Source organism: Patiria miniata, unplaced genomic scaffold (assembly GCF_015706575.1).
Source record: "Patiria miniata isolate m_02_andy unplaced genomic scaffold, ASM1570657v1 HiC_scaffold_18, whole genome shotgun sequence".
Taxonomy (NCBI): domain Eukaryota; kingdom Metazoa; phylum Echinodermata; class Asteroidea; order Valvatida; family Asterinidae; genus Patiria; species Patiria miniata.
The window spans coordinates 11700576-11715219 of NW_024037056.1; the positions used below are offsets into that span (position 1 = coordinate 11700576).

The window sequence follows — 14644 nt, forward strand, 5'->3', positions numbered from 1 at the left end:
TACGGATCTCAGGAGGTGCAGGCCAACGAATTCGTGTTACACGAGTCATAACGTGATTGTGCCATGTAATTTCTGGAAGTAGTGTTTTGAGAGGAGAAAAAAAATCAGGTTTGTGACCCCAGTGACCTCATAATGACCTTTGACCCCGGTTTGGTCCAATTTTCACTTTTTGAAAATATGTTTGGCTGAAAATTGTCAAAAATATGTAGGAGCAATAGACAATGTCAATGCTTGTTTAACGGACATGATAATTTGTTGAACTGCTATCCCGCAGCTAAATTAATCCCCTAAAATAACTTAAACTAGTCTAGTTGTACTTCATGACTTCCCGTCATAAATCCTTCTTAGCTCCCGTTTCTCAAAATCTTTCTCCGCATCTTTCTCTCTGTCGCTCACTCCATCTCGCTTAGAATTTGGCGCAGCCTCCTTTCCCTTCACCCCCGTACCCCAGAGGCAATTTCATAGATTTCGGATAAAAAATCGTAAAGACCAGGGCAAGACCGAGCGGACAGGAAAAAGTTTTGTTTTACATCCAAGTATAGGCCTAGTCAATTACCATAAGGTAAAAAAAAAAACCATAGTTCTACTTCCGGTTTCCCTACCTACCCTATTCTGACAGCCCCTACCCTAATTTTTTTATGGGAAAAATGAGAAAAAACACCCAAAACCATCAATTGCTCCCTTTTACCCTTGACTACAAGCAGACGCCTCCGTATGATCGTACACACAAAAAATTGGCCAAAAAAAAAAATTCCCACCCCCTACCCTATTTTCGAATGCCATGTATAAATCGGAAGAACTATTTTTTTTTGCCTAAATGCACCTGCGTCAGTTGGTTACGCAATGGGTTTAGGGCTCAATTTGCCATTTAAAAAAATTCTCCATAGCCAGGAATCAACCGGGAAAAATGCCATGAATATCAAAGCCTAGCTTATGGTCTGGCCACCTCTTCAGAATGTCTGACGATAGGCTTCCCAAAAAGTTATTCTATTCAGAACCCTCCCCCCCCCCCAACAACAACAAAACTGAAACACCAGAGACAAAAATACATCATTATTTGTTACTGGGAAAGCGGTTGTGCAATATTTTTACCAAAACGGGAGGAGGACACGCCCTTGTTTCACTGGACACGCCCACTTCCACACCCTCACTCACATTTTGCTCCATTTCATTCTCTTTCGAAACAATACATCCATCTACATTTGCAACACAAACGTTCAAATTCCTTACTTTTTTTTGCATTCACAAGATGTAAAATATAAATGCAGGATTGATATTATATAAGTCTAGTACTGGGGGAAAACTGACTTTATAAACACTGCGATGTAAATCTTTAAACAACCGACTAGTTCATTTTGACTGTTCGGTTTTTATCATTGATTTTTTTTCTTCAGGTCATTTTCGAGAGCATTAATTTCTCCAAAATCAAACAGTTTCCCATTCTAAAATTTGCATAAACACTCTTTCCATATTCCTGACATTTGACAATGTAATTCCGTTATGCAAAAACCTCTTTTAGATAAATATACAATACTTTATACAACTTTACTTTCCTCGTGTACATGAATATATTTCTGCATAATAAATTCCAATAGGCCCCCCCTACTTAAATACATGTTATACTTATGGCTATAACAATTATAATATAGGATAATTATATACAACTATTTTACACCTATAATTTCTATCCTAACACTATCACTTAACCGCAATGCTCAATTTTTGGTCACTTTTCGCCATTAAGTTACTCGCACAATTTACATAAATATTTAGATATAGGTATTTATAGGTTGTATTTAAAATATCTCCTTACATTATACAGTGTGGATTAAAAAAACACGAAACCGAGATATTATTGCTAATTGGAACAGAAGTAGGGCACATGTGAATCAAAAGGAGATATATTCTGTTAGGGTTGAATCTCCTCTTAATGACAGCCTGATCATGTGATTACATTCACGGTTGACGGAGCAGTGACCAATTTTATGAAATGGTCCATTTGAGAGAGTTGCGCCACTTTTCAATCGTGGATATTGTGGTGTCATTTGTCACAGAGTGAAAGGCTATTGTTGCCAATCAAGGCAGGTGGGGAGATTTCACCATGAAAACTGGCGCAATTCTCTAAAAAGACCCTTTCATAAAATTGGTCACTGCTCAGTCAACCGTGAATGTAAGGACATGATCAGGGTGTCATTTTAAAAGGGAAAATTCAACCCTAACAGAGGATATCTCCCTTCGATTTACATGTGCCCTACTTCTGTTCCAATTAGCAACAATATCTCGGTTTCGGGTTTTTTTTTATCCACCCTTCAGAGTGCAGTATCTTTACATTGCAAATGCATCTAATGACATTGTGTGTGCCCATTAAAACCTAATAAAAGTGCATTTGCATCTAAACAATACTCGATAAAATACAACCGGTTTTTAGTGAATACCTTGTAAAAGTGGCAATCTCGCAAACACTCTTACAAATTTCAAGACACACTCAGTAAAACCCATCAACTTGTGCTTGAGTACCCCCTCAACGGTTGCAAAGAGAGAGAGAGAGAGTAGTTTTGGGGGGGACCACCGTACTGGGAGGGACTCTTGTACCATTGGCAACATCAGTGCTTGACGCTCAGTAAAGGCCTTCACGCATAGGCGCTCACGCAAAGACGCTCACGCACAGGCGCTCACTCAAAGACGCTCACGCAAAGACACTCTCGCAAAGACGCTCACGCAAAGACGTTCACAATAAGAAGCTTACGCAAAGAAGCTTAAGCAAATGCGCTCACGCAAAGAGGCTCACGCAAAGACGCTCACGCAAAGACACTCTCGCAAAGACGCTCACGCAAAGACGTTCACAATAAGAAGCTTACGCAAAGAAGCTTAAGCAAATGCGCTCACGCAAAGAGGCTCACGCAAAGAGGCTCACGCAAAGAGACTCACGCTAAGAGACTCACGCAAAGAGGCTCACAGAAAGTCGTTCACGCAAAATCGCTCACGCAAAGATGGCATTGGTTTGTGCACATTCAGAAAGATACATACGGGCTCCACGTGCAGACGTACCCCCTCCACGGTAAGGAAGGGAGAGTTGGGGAGACCACTTGGAGTGACATTGGAACACATTGCTGACGAGGCCTGATGCCCATGCCAGGACGCTATGGCTATATGTGCACATTCGGAATAAAATACCGGGCCGCAAGAGTGGGAACTTCGCGCCATACATGCGCGAACTGCACACGCGCGCGGTGTGTCACATCCTCGGGCTCTCGCAAGTGGTAAAATAAGTGCCCTCTCTTGTTCATGCACGGAGCCCTATGTCGCATTGTACGGAAATGTCTGCGTGCATGTGTCCCTCCCCTGAGATCTCAAAAGTGGTAAAAAAGCGGCATCTACAGTTCAAATTTGAAGTAAATCTAATTTCCCATTTTCCCCGTTCACACGTTCCCAGTATGCATGCCAGCCTCGGCCTCCTTCCCCGACTCCGCCCCCTGGGTGGGGGAGTGGTGGTCCTGTAGAAGGTTAAGCTCTTCGCTTCGTGTCTGCGCCGTCGCCGGTTCGTCTGGTTCCGTGTCCGATTGGGAGATGATGGTGTTCAGTTTGATGGCGTTCTTGTTCGCGTCCGCTTTGGGGAGGCGGATGCCCTTCTGCCATCCTTTGCGGCCGTTGCACATCCGGCCCTGCCGATCTGCAAAATGGCCAATTGAATCAAAGAAGCGAATAACAAAAATGATCAATTGACCAGCTGCTTACAGTAATCTCGATGGTCGAATGGTAAGACGTAGGAGGTCGTGGGTTCGAGTCCCATTTTGTTATAATCAACTGACATACCTCCGTGGTTGACCTGTTTCATGTCCGTGGTCACTGTGGACAGCGAGAGGTTGAGAGATGTACGGGCCCTGCTCATGACTCGCCGCACGTAGGGCGCTGTCAGAAGGGTGTACAGCATGGGATTGATGGCCGAGTTGACTGGAAGAACGAAGACGGCTACCCAAGCGTATACCTAGGACAATGTCAGAAATTGTCAATCAAACTAGAGATCATTATTTTAGGTGTGGCGTGGTATAGAGCACTGGGCTCAGTATCTTGTTGGTAATTCTGCAGGTTGTGGGTTCGAGTCCAGCCTGGGGTTGTGGTGCGTGTGCCCTTGGGCAAGGCACTTTGTCACTCATTGCTTCTCCCCACCCAGGAGTAAATGGGTACCTGTGAGCGCAGAGGTATTGTGGTTGATTTTAGCTGCTTTGCACCGAAATGGCAGCATTGAGCTGTATACTCCCCAGGGAGCTGAGATTGTCTTTGGAATGTTTCATTGGCCCAAAGAGCTGTATCGCATCTTGAGCACAGAAACTGGTGGATGTGAACTTTATAATTACCTTATTGTAATATTAATGTGTTTGATTGATGAAAATCGACTTTGCAGGTTTTGGCTGTAAGACCAAAGCCTTGATCTGATTGGTCAGTGCGCACTGACTTTGATTGACACTTTGACAGGCAGGAAGGCCTAGGCTCCGTTACCTGCGGAGGTATTTTGGCCCCGCCCAACGAAGCCACGCCCAGTAGGATGATTGGCACCCAGCAGACAAAGTCCGTCATGACAATCAGCGTCATCCGTCTGGCCATGGCGTCACCGGTGTTGGTGTCTCTGGACCTGGAGAGAATAGCAAAAAGTCATCCACTTGCTGCTGGATTCGAACCAGCAACCATAAACAAGAAGTCAAGAACATATCGACACTGAGCAAACTGGGTAAATAATTCACAATCTTGACGAACCATTGGGGCGCTGTTCAAATCCAACTATCATTAACACTATATTACAGAATAGTATACAAATACCCCCGTAAACCGAGCTGGCTCTGTCCGTATTTTGTGCACAGGCGTATAATTGTTACCACTTTATTAATTTTTTTTTTGGGGGGGGTATCAGAGCAGGGGTTGGAAAAAATGTTGCAACCTGACGCCACTTTTTTCTTCATACATGTATATCATCTCAATGAAGGTCATTCATTGCAAAAATGATGACAAGACATGAATCTGGGACTGAGAAACATTTCCAATTTTGTTAGGAAATACTTAGAACATATTTTTGACTCCCCATAGAGTTTATACACAATCGCGGACGTGGCGTCAGGTTGCAACATTTTTTCCCAGGTTTTTTTCACACTTTTTCTAAGGAATTTCTATGAAAACAAAAAGAAAAATTGAGACAGAGCTGGGGGGGGGGGCGATAAAGTTTGACCAATTTGAACATTCAAAATTTTTTAAAGAAGTGGGAACATTAAATACGTTGGGGAAATTTAACGTGAGCAGGTTAGCAATTTTTCGTAGCGAAACAAACTTTTAAAACTTCTGATAATATCAACTGATAAACTGAAACAAAAACTGAAATAAAAAAAAATAGATATTACGTTTAAAACAATGATTAGAAGCGAACTAAGGTTCAGCATAATTTAAAACTTCTAATAATGTCAACAGATAAACTGAAACAAAAATTGAAAATAAAACGAAGAGATGTTACGTTTAAACCAATGATTAGAAACGAACTATGGTAGTATCTCGCTTAAGGGACACAGGTCCCAAATCACCTGTTGACAGCCTTCTGCGTACGCCGAGCCACCACGAACATGACGGAGTAGGAGACAGCGATGGTAAGGAACGAGATGAAGTTGAGAGCTAGGAAGATGAAGACAGAGTACTCCCAGCCCTTGGGCAGGTCGGGGGTGATGTGGAGGGCTAGACATACCCCCGACCGGCCGTAGAAGTTGCCGAAGTAAGACAGGCCGAAGAGAGGAAACGCAGACAGGAAGATGACCTGAAAACAAATACAATCACGAGTACATCACAGGACCGCTCAGGTAAATCAAAAGTCAGTAAAGAATTTAGTCCAGGCTCATGTAACAGGGGATGAACAATGACTTTGGTTTGTGTAAGTTATTGGAATAGCTTGGGAATTGGCTCGGCAGTCGATGACTTGTGATGGACTTGTGATCCATGAAAGAAAGATGTAAACAATGTTCACTCAACATGAACAGTTCGAGAAATGTCACTCACGAATAAACTTCCATACCTCCACTTCAACTCTTGCTTTTTTTTTATTTGGCTGACCAAAATAAATTCACTGCAGGTCGTCTTCCCCCTTCAAACTCTATGTGTTCTGGGTTCGAATCCAAACTAGGCGAATACGTGGATTGGGTTTCAGTCCCTGCCTAGAATAAACTGTACCATTTCCGAGTTTTCCTCCAAAACTAAATTTGCTCCATAATTGCCTTCTCTCTTAAGGTTTCTTAAGCCTTCCAAGCTATTTTACCTCCACGCACTTAGGTCCCTTAACATGTGTCATCACAAGAGAGAATGAAATAAGAATTGTGCTCCCCTAACTGACCTATCCGGCCGAATGTTAGAAGTCTTTTTTTTCTTCTTCAATTTTTGTTATTGTTCAAAGGATGATATTGAGTAGGCCTATACCCATGAAAACAATAGTTGAGGGAACTTTAAGAAAGAGGGGAAGGGGCACAGTTGCTCACAAAATGATATTTATCATTCTTAGCATAAAATACTGTTTTTGTTCGCTAAATGGTCATTTGTTTGAAACTGTCTTTCTTTCTTCCTTTTAAGTGCAGACTTCATGGCTGAAGATAAACGTACTGCCAGAAACACCGGGGCGAACCCCTTCTCTTAGCGATAAGTGTTACCTGGGTACTTTTACGTTGCAATACAACACACGGGACCTACGGCTTTACCTCACATCCAAGGGACGAAGCAATAATGGTTAAGTGCCTTGCTTAGGGGTACAAGTGTCCACCCGGTGGGCTCGAACCCACGCCACAGTTGCCTCTGAAACACCAGTGCATGAGTCCAGTGCTCTTAACCGCTAGGCTATGACACGCCTATCGGCTAAATAATCACAATTAACAGCGCCACATACCCAGTATTGGATGGTGTCCAATCGGATGCCCCTCCCTAAAACCTCCTGTGCTTGAAAAAATGAACTTACCATCAGCCAGGTAACGACCATGACGCGCACGGCCCCGCTGTACTCCATGTCCTTGATCCGGAACGGAAAGAGAATCGACAACAACCGATGCAGGGTGATGATGGTCAGACTGAACACGGACAACTCGCTGGAGAACGTGGACAGGAACCCGGCGAAGCGGCAGAGAGCCGAGTCGCGCCACTGGGCGTCATAGATGATGTAGTAGCCGCGGTAGAAGGCGTCGACTGAGGCGATGATCAAGAGGTAGACGCCCATGCAGAAGTCGCCGATGGCCAGGTTGGTGATTAGGAACGAGTGCACCTGTAGGAGAGGATATAAATAATGAATGTTTATGAGTGCAATGGTAAGAATAATTTCATTCGGAACATCATCAGTTACCGAATGATATTATTCTTACGCTGAATCAATCCTCGATCGTCGTCCGATTGGTGAAGCCCAGTTTCCATAAGAAACGCAGAGAGCAACGCAAACAAGACCCAACCTGCAACGCAGACATAATGGAGACATTTCATCCGCAAATGTCACCGATAACCCAGACAGACGCAATTAATCTATCTCGCAGACGGTCGGCAAAGTTGAACGCGGTTCAACATTGCCCACGGTTCCGCATACTGTCTGCGCAGACTCCATAAGCTAAATGTCGATATGGAAACCAAGCTTTAATCACGTGACCGTGCAATGGAACTTGGAACAATGTTTTTGCAGTGCAGGCTGTGCAGCCAAGCCGTGGGTTGGGGCGAATAATTTCATGACACGTGATCGGCAACCCACCAATCAGATGACGGGGATTTATTCAGGCGTTGTAAAAACACAATAAAGAACAGGGTTTTTTTTTTTTTTTTTTTTTTTTTAGATTTGGGACGTCAATGACGCTGTAGGGGCGGAACATTGATGTACGACGTGTCAAAAAACCCCGAATGGGCTACTTTTGATCCTGAATAACTCTGTTGTTAATCAATGGAATTAAACACAGATCATGTAACAGCCACTTTCGACTTGGCGTCCTCCAATGTCGATACAGCGCTGGAGACGGTGGCGGAAGGCGCGTGCTGCCGCTGAAAGCTTCTGATGGAATGCAGGATCACCCCTGATGTCATTGCACACCTCCTATATCGCTTGGTGCAACACACGATCAAGGATGTGTGCAATGACATCAGGGGTGATCCTGCATTCCTTCAGAAGCTTCCGCCACCGTCTCCAGCGCTGTAGCGACATTGGAGGACGCCAAGTCGGAAGCGGCAGATTCTGAAAATGAGTAATATTTTTCGTATGGCGCTTAAGTCTCATCCTCTTGCACAAAGCTCATACCTTGTTCACATGATCTGAAATGTTGGTTTAATTCCATTGGTAAACAATAGAGTTGTTCAGGATCAAACGTAGGACATGTGTTTTTTGACAAGACGTAGTATTTCCTCCCCAATGTTTCCCCTTCCCAGTTCGTCCCCAAACGTTGTTCACATATTAAACATTTTCCCCTGCTTATCTTCTTGGAAGTTTAGACTATAGACGTCCAAACTTTAAAGCAGTGTTATAGTCGATCGAAATGTCGAGTCTATCAAGAGGCAAGTCAAGAGTAAAACCACAAGCCACAAGACTGGTCACAAGTAAAACAGGAGATGAACAATAACAAAGGACTGTTTTTTTTGTCGCAGTTCGTTTGACTAGCTTGCAACTTGGCTTGGGACTGGATGACTTGTGATGGACCTGTGAGGACTTGCGGAGACTCAGACTTGGCAGGACTTGTGACGGATTTTGCGCACATAGTTGGCACATAACTTTATGAACGTTTTAGTTATAGCCTTCGAGTCATTGTGTGATTACTGTAGTTGTACAGGGCCAGTCCAAAAAAGCAGAACCCAAACCCCCAAAACTATATTTCATATTTAAAATAAAAATGTAGCACCAAATATAATAATGACTGGAAAGCCAATTTCATAAGGTACTTTTAGATAAAAAAAGGACTGAAATTGGTCAATCCATTCAGAAAATTTCACCATTTAAACACAATGACCTTAAAACCTGTCCCGTCCATAAAATGCAATTTCGTCGCAATTGTCTTCAAACATCATGCAACAGCGATAAAAAAAATCTGTTTAGACGTGAAAAATATTCAACAGAATCCATTTGAAGGCCCGTCCTTTAAAAAAGGTAGATTTTATGAATCAGATTGTTTGCCTAACCAGGGTTGTTAATAAAGATATTGTGTACTACAGTTGGTGACAATTGTTGAAACAAGTATTCTGTGTCATTTTCTGTTCCAAACAGTCAAAACACACAATGACTTGCTTTTTTGGACGAGACAGGTTTTAGGGTGATTGTGTTTAAATGGTGATATTCTTTGAACAGATTGAGCAATTTCAGTACTTGTTTCATCTAAAAGTAGATTTTGAAATTGGCTTTCCAGTCGTCATTATTTTTGGTGCTACATATTTTTTTAAAATATGATATATATTTTATGGGGTTTGGGTTCCGTTTATTTTTTTTTACTTAACCTGTAGTATAACGTGCGCTCAGCGTTTGAAAAATTGACTGTCTCCTACATTCCTGTCTAATCGCTCAGGCTCACTTGGCCCAAAGTTATCCAGTCTTGCGCCACCACTGACTTTGAGGAAAAAGTTTGACAGACAGACTTCGGATAGAAGACGTAATGCAAATGGTACAGGGGATGGTGTAAATGCATTTCCTGAATTCTGAGGACAAGGTTTCATGCATGAAGCGTTTTTTAAAGGGCCCATGTAATGTAATTTTGTTTAATCCGATCCGTGGAAATGCACCTTTGTATCCTATTTAACATTATTTTCAATTTTCATTTGGCCATTTTTTTTTAGAGCATTTCAGTGCCTTTTTGTTTTAATGCTAATACGAATTTGCATATTCATATGCTAAAGTGTGATGTCATTTCGGGCAAAAATCTCAATGTTACAGCTATTATAGCCTCAATATTTGCCACAATTTACGATATTTTGCTATCGTAAATTGTCTTTTCTTTGGCGATTTTCAATGAGCAACTTTTGGGTTGACAATTTCAACAGAAAACCCCTAATCTAAAGAATGTCTTCCTGAAATGACATCACAGCAACAGCGCCCTCATTAGTCAAGCAAAGCATGGACAATTTGAAATGTTAAAAAGTGCACGTTTCAATAAAATTAACCAAAAAGGAATATCAAATAGTTTTCATACATTTAAGAGTATAAAGTTGCACAAAATGTGAGCCAAAGTAAAATTCATGTCATGGACCCTTTAAGGGAAAGAGTTTTCCGATGAATTCAAAGTCCCTCAATCTACTGAGATCTCATTCAGTTCAATTGTTGTACAATTCTTCTAAACAAACTTTACCAAGCAGGTCTACTAGCGATGTGATTTCAATGTCTATGGTTTTTCATAACAAATGCAACATATCACTTGTATAAACTTAATACATGCGAACATATCAACACATCTACAAAACTGGTACCTAATTTTGGTGGTGGATCGATCCGATCGAACTACTTTTTAAGCATCTTTAAGGAACTTAGATTGTTTTTTGAGGGGGGAATATTTACCCAAGTCAGCCCCTCAGCTACAGGGAACTGATCACCCAGAGGGGTCTGCCGAACAAGAAACTACAAAAAACACAGACAGAGAAAGCACCCAAATCAAAATAAAACAATTTACATCACACCAGAAAAGAATGTTGAAAACAGAATACATCAAAATGTGTAGTCTTCTGGGCAGACCTGCGCACACTTTTCAAGAATTGTCTTGTATCTTCGATTGCTTTTCAAACTGTTTTATAGTAATCTGTCACTCATGCTTTCCAGGGGAAAAAAACAAATTGCGGCCTCATCATCATTACGGATGTTGTTCATTACAGCCTTACTAAGAACAGTAATGTTTAGGGTCGCCAAGTATTTTATTTTGCTGGTTAGGAGAGAACTTGTATATACAAGTTCATGTTTGGGCGTCGGTGTAACATCAGCCACGGTCAAATTACTAAGGGAATAAATGTGTTCTTGGCCGTTTTTAAACACAATGTTTAAGAGCAGTTTGAGTTTGGATGCTGATAATTGCCAGAGCGGAAGGCGAGGGTAATCATCGGCATCCAGACTCCAACCGGTCTTAAACATAGCGTTTAATACCGGTCAAGTACATAATTTATTCCCTTTCATAAATACATTTTTGGTGAAAAACAAAATCAATTTTTGTTCGGTCAAGAAGTCAGAACAAGTCAATAGTTATAAATTTCCCACGATTTTGTTCAACAATTTTACTTCATGTTTTTTCGGGACACCCCTCTAGCTATATTAGGGTACGTCCAGTCTCGCCAGTCATGGTAAACAACTCCTTATATAGAGATTGGCGCGTGCATCGCGCAGAACTCAGCTGTGCCGGTGTATTCTGAATTAAGGACTTTTAATACATACTCACTGGTAGTATTGCGCATGCCTACGTGAGGATTGTGAACGTTCAACCAATGAAACGGTAAAATGCACCGGATTTCATAGGATTCCAAATTGTATGTGACACTAAAAAAGTGTTTCAGACCAGCCAGCCGGTCTTTATCAACCTTGTAGAACTGGCCACGCGTGACGGGCTCTCAACCAATAGGAATATCAATAAATTGCTGTTTAAAGCTTGAGCTGTAAAAAGGTTGAAGGTGCTCAGAAAAAAATAGCAAACAGAGATACAACTAAACCATCAAAAACAAATAATTTACATGTACCAACAAAAAAATAACATAAAGTCAACTGGCTCAATTTCATGGCTCTGTCAACATCCTCTGTGCTTGTGGTCACATCGCCAGAAAAAATGGGACCTTTTCACACACGCTCGGGCCGACTCACTCGATTATCCCGCTTGTTATTCATCCGCATCATAATGACAGCCAGGTTGCCGATGGACGCGATGATGCCGATCACCCAAATAGATCCGCGGAGGAACACGTTGGCCATGAGGTCCTCGCAGGACGAGAACTCATCCGGCGGGGGAGTGCAGGTCTCAACCGACACCATTTCTCGCACCATGCAGCAGAAACGGAATTCATCCGTATGGCTGCATTTTCGAAAGCACAAGACAGAAAATTGCACACACGCCGTTATTGTTGACCTATTGAACGAATGATTAGTGTTGCTCAGAATTGAAGTTTATGGTGAAGTCAGCAACGAGAGTAAGTTTGCAGTTGCATCCACTGATCTCTACAAAAGAGCAACATGAAAAAGTTTGCGGTTGCATCCACTGAACTCCTGTGGGAATGCAAAGCAAATTTAATATCAAAACATTCAAATTTCATGGCATCATTTTCACTTACAGAACGCGTAGCTTCGGAAGCCCGTAGAACGCCTCGGCGTGTATTTGCGACAGCTTATTGTTGGAAATGTCTCTGCAAGCAAAAAAAGATGAAAGAAAGAAATGAACAAAGTGGAAATAAACAAACGACTTTGAGGTATCTTTTTCAGTTGATGTAATGGATGAAAGTTGAGGCTGATTGTTTTTTTGAAGTACACGTAGTGCTAAAAAATCCTTACGGAAATTGGCGAGCGCGGTGCGTACCGATCGATGTGGCGCAGAACGCAGCGGTGTTTTTTGGGGGTTTGCAACCACCCACGTAATGGGCTCTCGATTAATAGGGATGGGTAAAATGTCTAAGGTATTTATGAATAATTATTACAAATACAAAATGTAGTTTAATGACAGTTTAATAGATTAATTTGAATACTTACAGTTCTTTTAGCTCATTGAGTCCAAAAAACGTGCCCCTTGGTATGTCAGTCATTCTATTGTGGGACAAGTTTCTGGTAAAAATAAAATTAAAGACAAGTGACAGGCCCACTTCCTTCCAAGATCATGTGTAAAAATTACATTGTAAGCAGCAATAAGGGCCAACTTTTATGGAGCTATATTAAGCAGAAAATATAGCTTGGCCAATTTATGTGCTAAGCAAAAATAAGCTGTACGTGAACCAGTGACCCGCAATGGACATCACATGAGGGTTTCGCTGGTAACCTGTTTTTGCTAAGCAAATATTTTCTGTGCTTAGCAAATTTCTGTGCTGAGCAAAAATCAGCGGAGCACCAGTCACAAGTCATGTACACATCAAATGACATTTTGGCTGGTAACCTGTTTTTGCTAAGCAAATATTGTCTGTGCTTAGCAAAATTCTGTGCTAAGCAAAAGTCAGCGGAGTACCAGTCACAAGCCATGTGCACATCAAATGACTTTTTGGATGGTAAACTATTTTGCTTATGAAGTATTTTCTATGCTTAGCAAATACACATTGCGAGACGTTGGTAACCTTTCACTGCTAAGCAATTGTTCTTTTGCACTTGGCAGATGAAGTAAGCAGTACCATTTAATGGGCCTCAGTTTTAAATCACTTACAAAAAAGCCAGCTTGTTGAGACCATCGAACGCTCCTTTGTTGATAGACTGTATCTTTTGTTGGCTCAGATCCCTAGAGGGGAACAAATGTCAAAAATGAAACAATTAAAATCACATCATGCATGGCGTCCGTACAGGTGAGTTATAGAATGTCTAAGTAGGCCTTATGAATTTTGCGAATTAACCGACAACTCACAGCGTGGTTAGCTCTCCAAGTCCTAAAAAGGCCTGCCCCGCTACTGTCTGCATTGCGTTACCTCTCAAAATTCTGCAAGAAATAGAGTACCAAATAGCACAATGATGTTACAATTTTTTAAAAACATACGGTAACTTACAGACATTAAAGACGTAACATTCAACAAAGAGTGTACATGGGTTTTCGTTTTTAAATTAAAAATGGCAATGCAACTTGGTGCTGTAATACTTTTGTCGCCTAACATCACGTTTGGTAGCCCTGAAGGTTTGATTCCCATCCGATGCGGTGTAAGGATTGGGTTTTGATTACGAGGGAATTCCTTAACTTAAAAAACGCAACTAGTACTTGTTTGAAATTTTTGTCTCAGAAACATTGTTTGAATATGAGAACTTATTAAGCTCTCCTAAGCGTGTTTGGCTTCATTGTAGGCTTACTCACTAGATTATAAGGCAATTTCAGGGCAACTTTAAGGCAAAACATTACTGTGTACTGTGAGCGTGAGACCACACAGACCCCCCTGGAAAGAGCACAGCATATTTTTCCCCACAATTTATGGTAATTCCTCAAAACATTATATAAAATTTAAAAAAAACCTGGCGTTTAATTTTCGTCTCGGATGTTGTTTTCCGTTAATTTCCTCTAGTGGCAAGACCCTTGTACATGTACAATTACATTGGCTTGAATATTTATGACCAAAAAAATCACACCGTGAAACCACATGGAGAATTTTATCACCACACTGGTTCTAGGTCAATAACCCCGATCATGGGTAAGATATAGGCAGGTCACATGGCCTTTATGTGGGCCAGGATTGTTAACGACCTGTCTGAGCTCTGGGCGGCACGAGGGGTTGACACAGCTAGAGAGATCGGCGGCACAAAGGGGTTGGCCACTAAGATATTCAATTACTGCACAAGGGCATTAGGCGCCTCTTGGGGCTGCTGTCGTTCAACACTCCTTACTCTGCAGTGGTTAGGGTCTGGCCAATGGGAGTGTACAGGCTTTTCGTGTATATTAGGGGTGAGGATTACATTGAATCTTGGCCTTATTGGCCCATTGAAAAAAAAGTTATGACCATATTTGGAAAATGTAGAGAATTTTATCACCACGTGGCTTCT

At 41.8% G+C, this 14644-nt stretch overlaps 1 protein-coding gene across 2 annotated transcripts in view; it reads right to left on the minus strand.

Moving 5' to 3' along the window:
- Positions 1 to 2255: 2255 nt before the first annotated feature.
- The window catches only part of LOC119724618 (G-protein coupled receptor GRL101-like), a 64005-nt gene continuing 51616 nt past the window's right edge, over positions 2256 to 14644 (minus strand). Inside the window, exons 18-28 of one of the 2 annotated variants that reach the window (XM_038195747.1) lie at positions 13527 to 13598; positions 13332 to 13403; positions 12674 to 12745; positions 12262 to 12333; positions 11798 to 12005; positions 10517 to 10576; positions 6974 to 7273; positions 5565 to 5791; positions 4498 to 4630; positions 3814 to 3985; positions 2256 to 3670 (exon numbers count right to left, since the gene is read on the minus strand). In XM_038195747.1, coding sequence (XP_038051675.1) covers positions 3420 to 3670; positions 3814 to 3985; positions 4498 to 4630; positions 5565 to 5791; positions 6974 to 7273; positions 10517 to 10576; positions 11798 to 12005; positions 12262 to 12333; positions 12674 to 12745; positions 13332 to 13403; positions 13527 to 13598 — 1639 coding nt within the window. In that variant the 3' untranslated portion in view covers positions 2256 to 3419. The remainder of the gene's footprint in view (positions 3671 to 3813; positions 3986 to 4497; positions 4631 to 5564; positions 5792 to 6973; positions 7274 to 10516; positions 10577 to 11797; positions 12006 to 12261; positions 12334 to 12673; positions 12746 to 13331; positions 13404 to 13526; positions 13599 to 14644) is intronic. The other variant, XM_038195748.1, reaches the window with a different exon arrangement.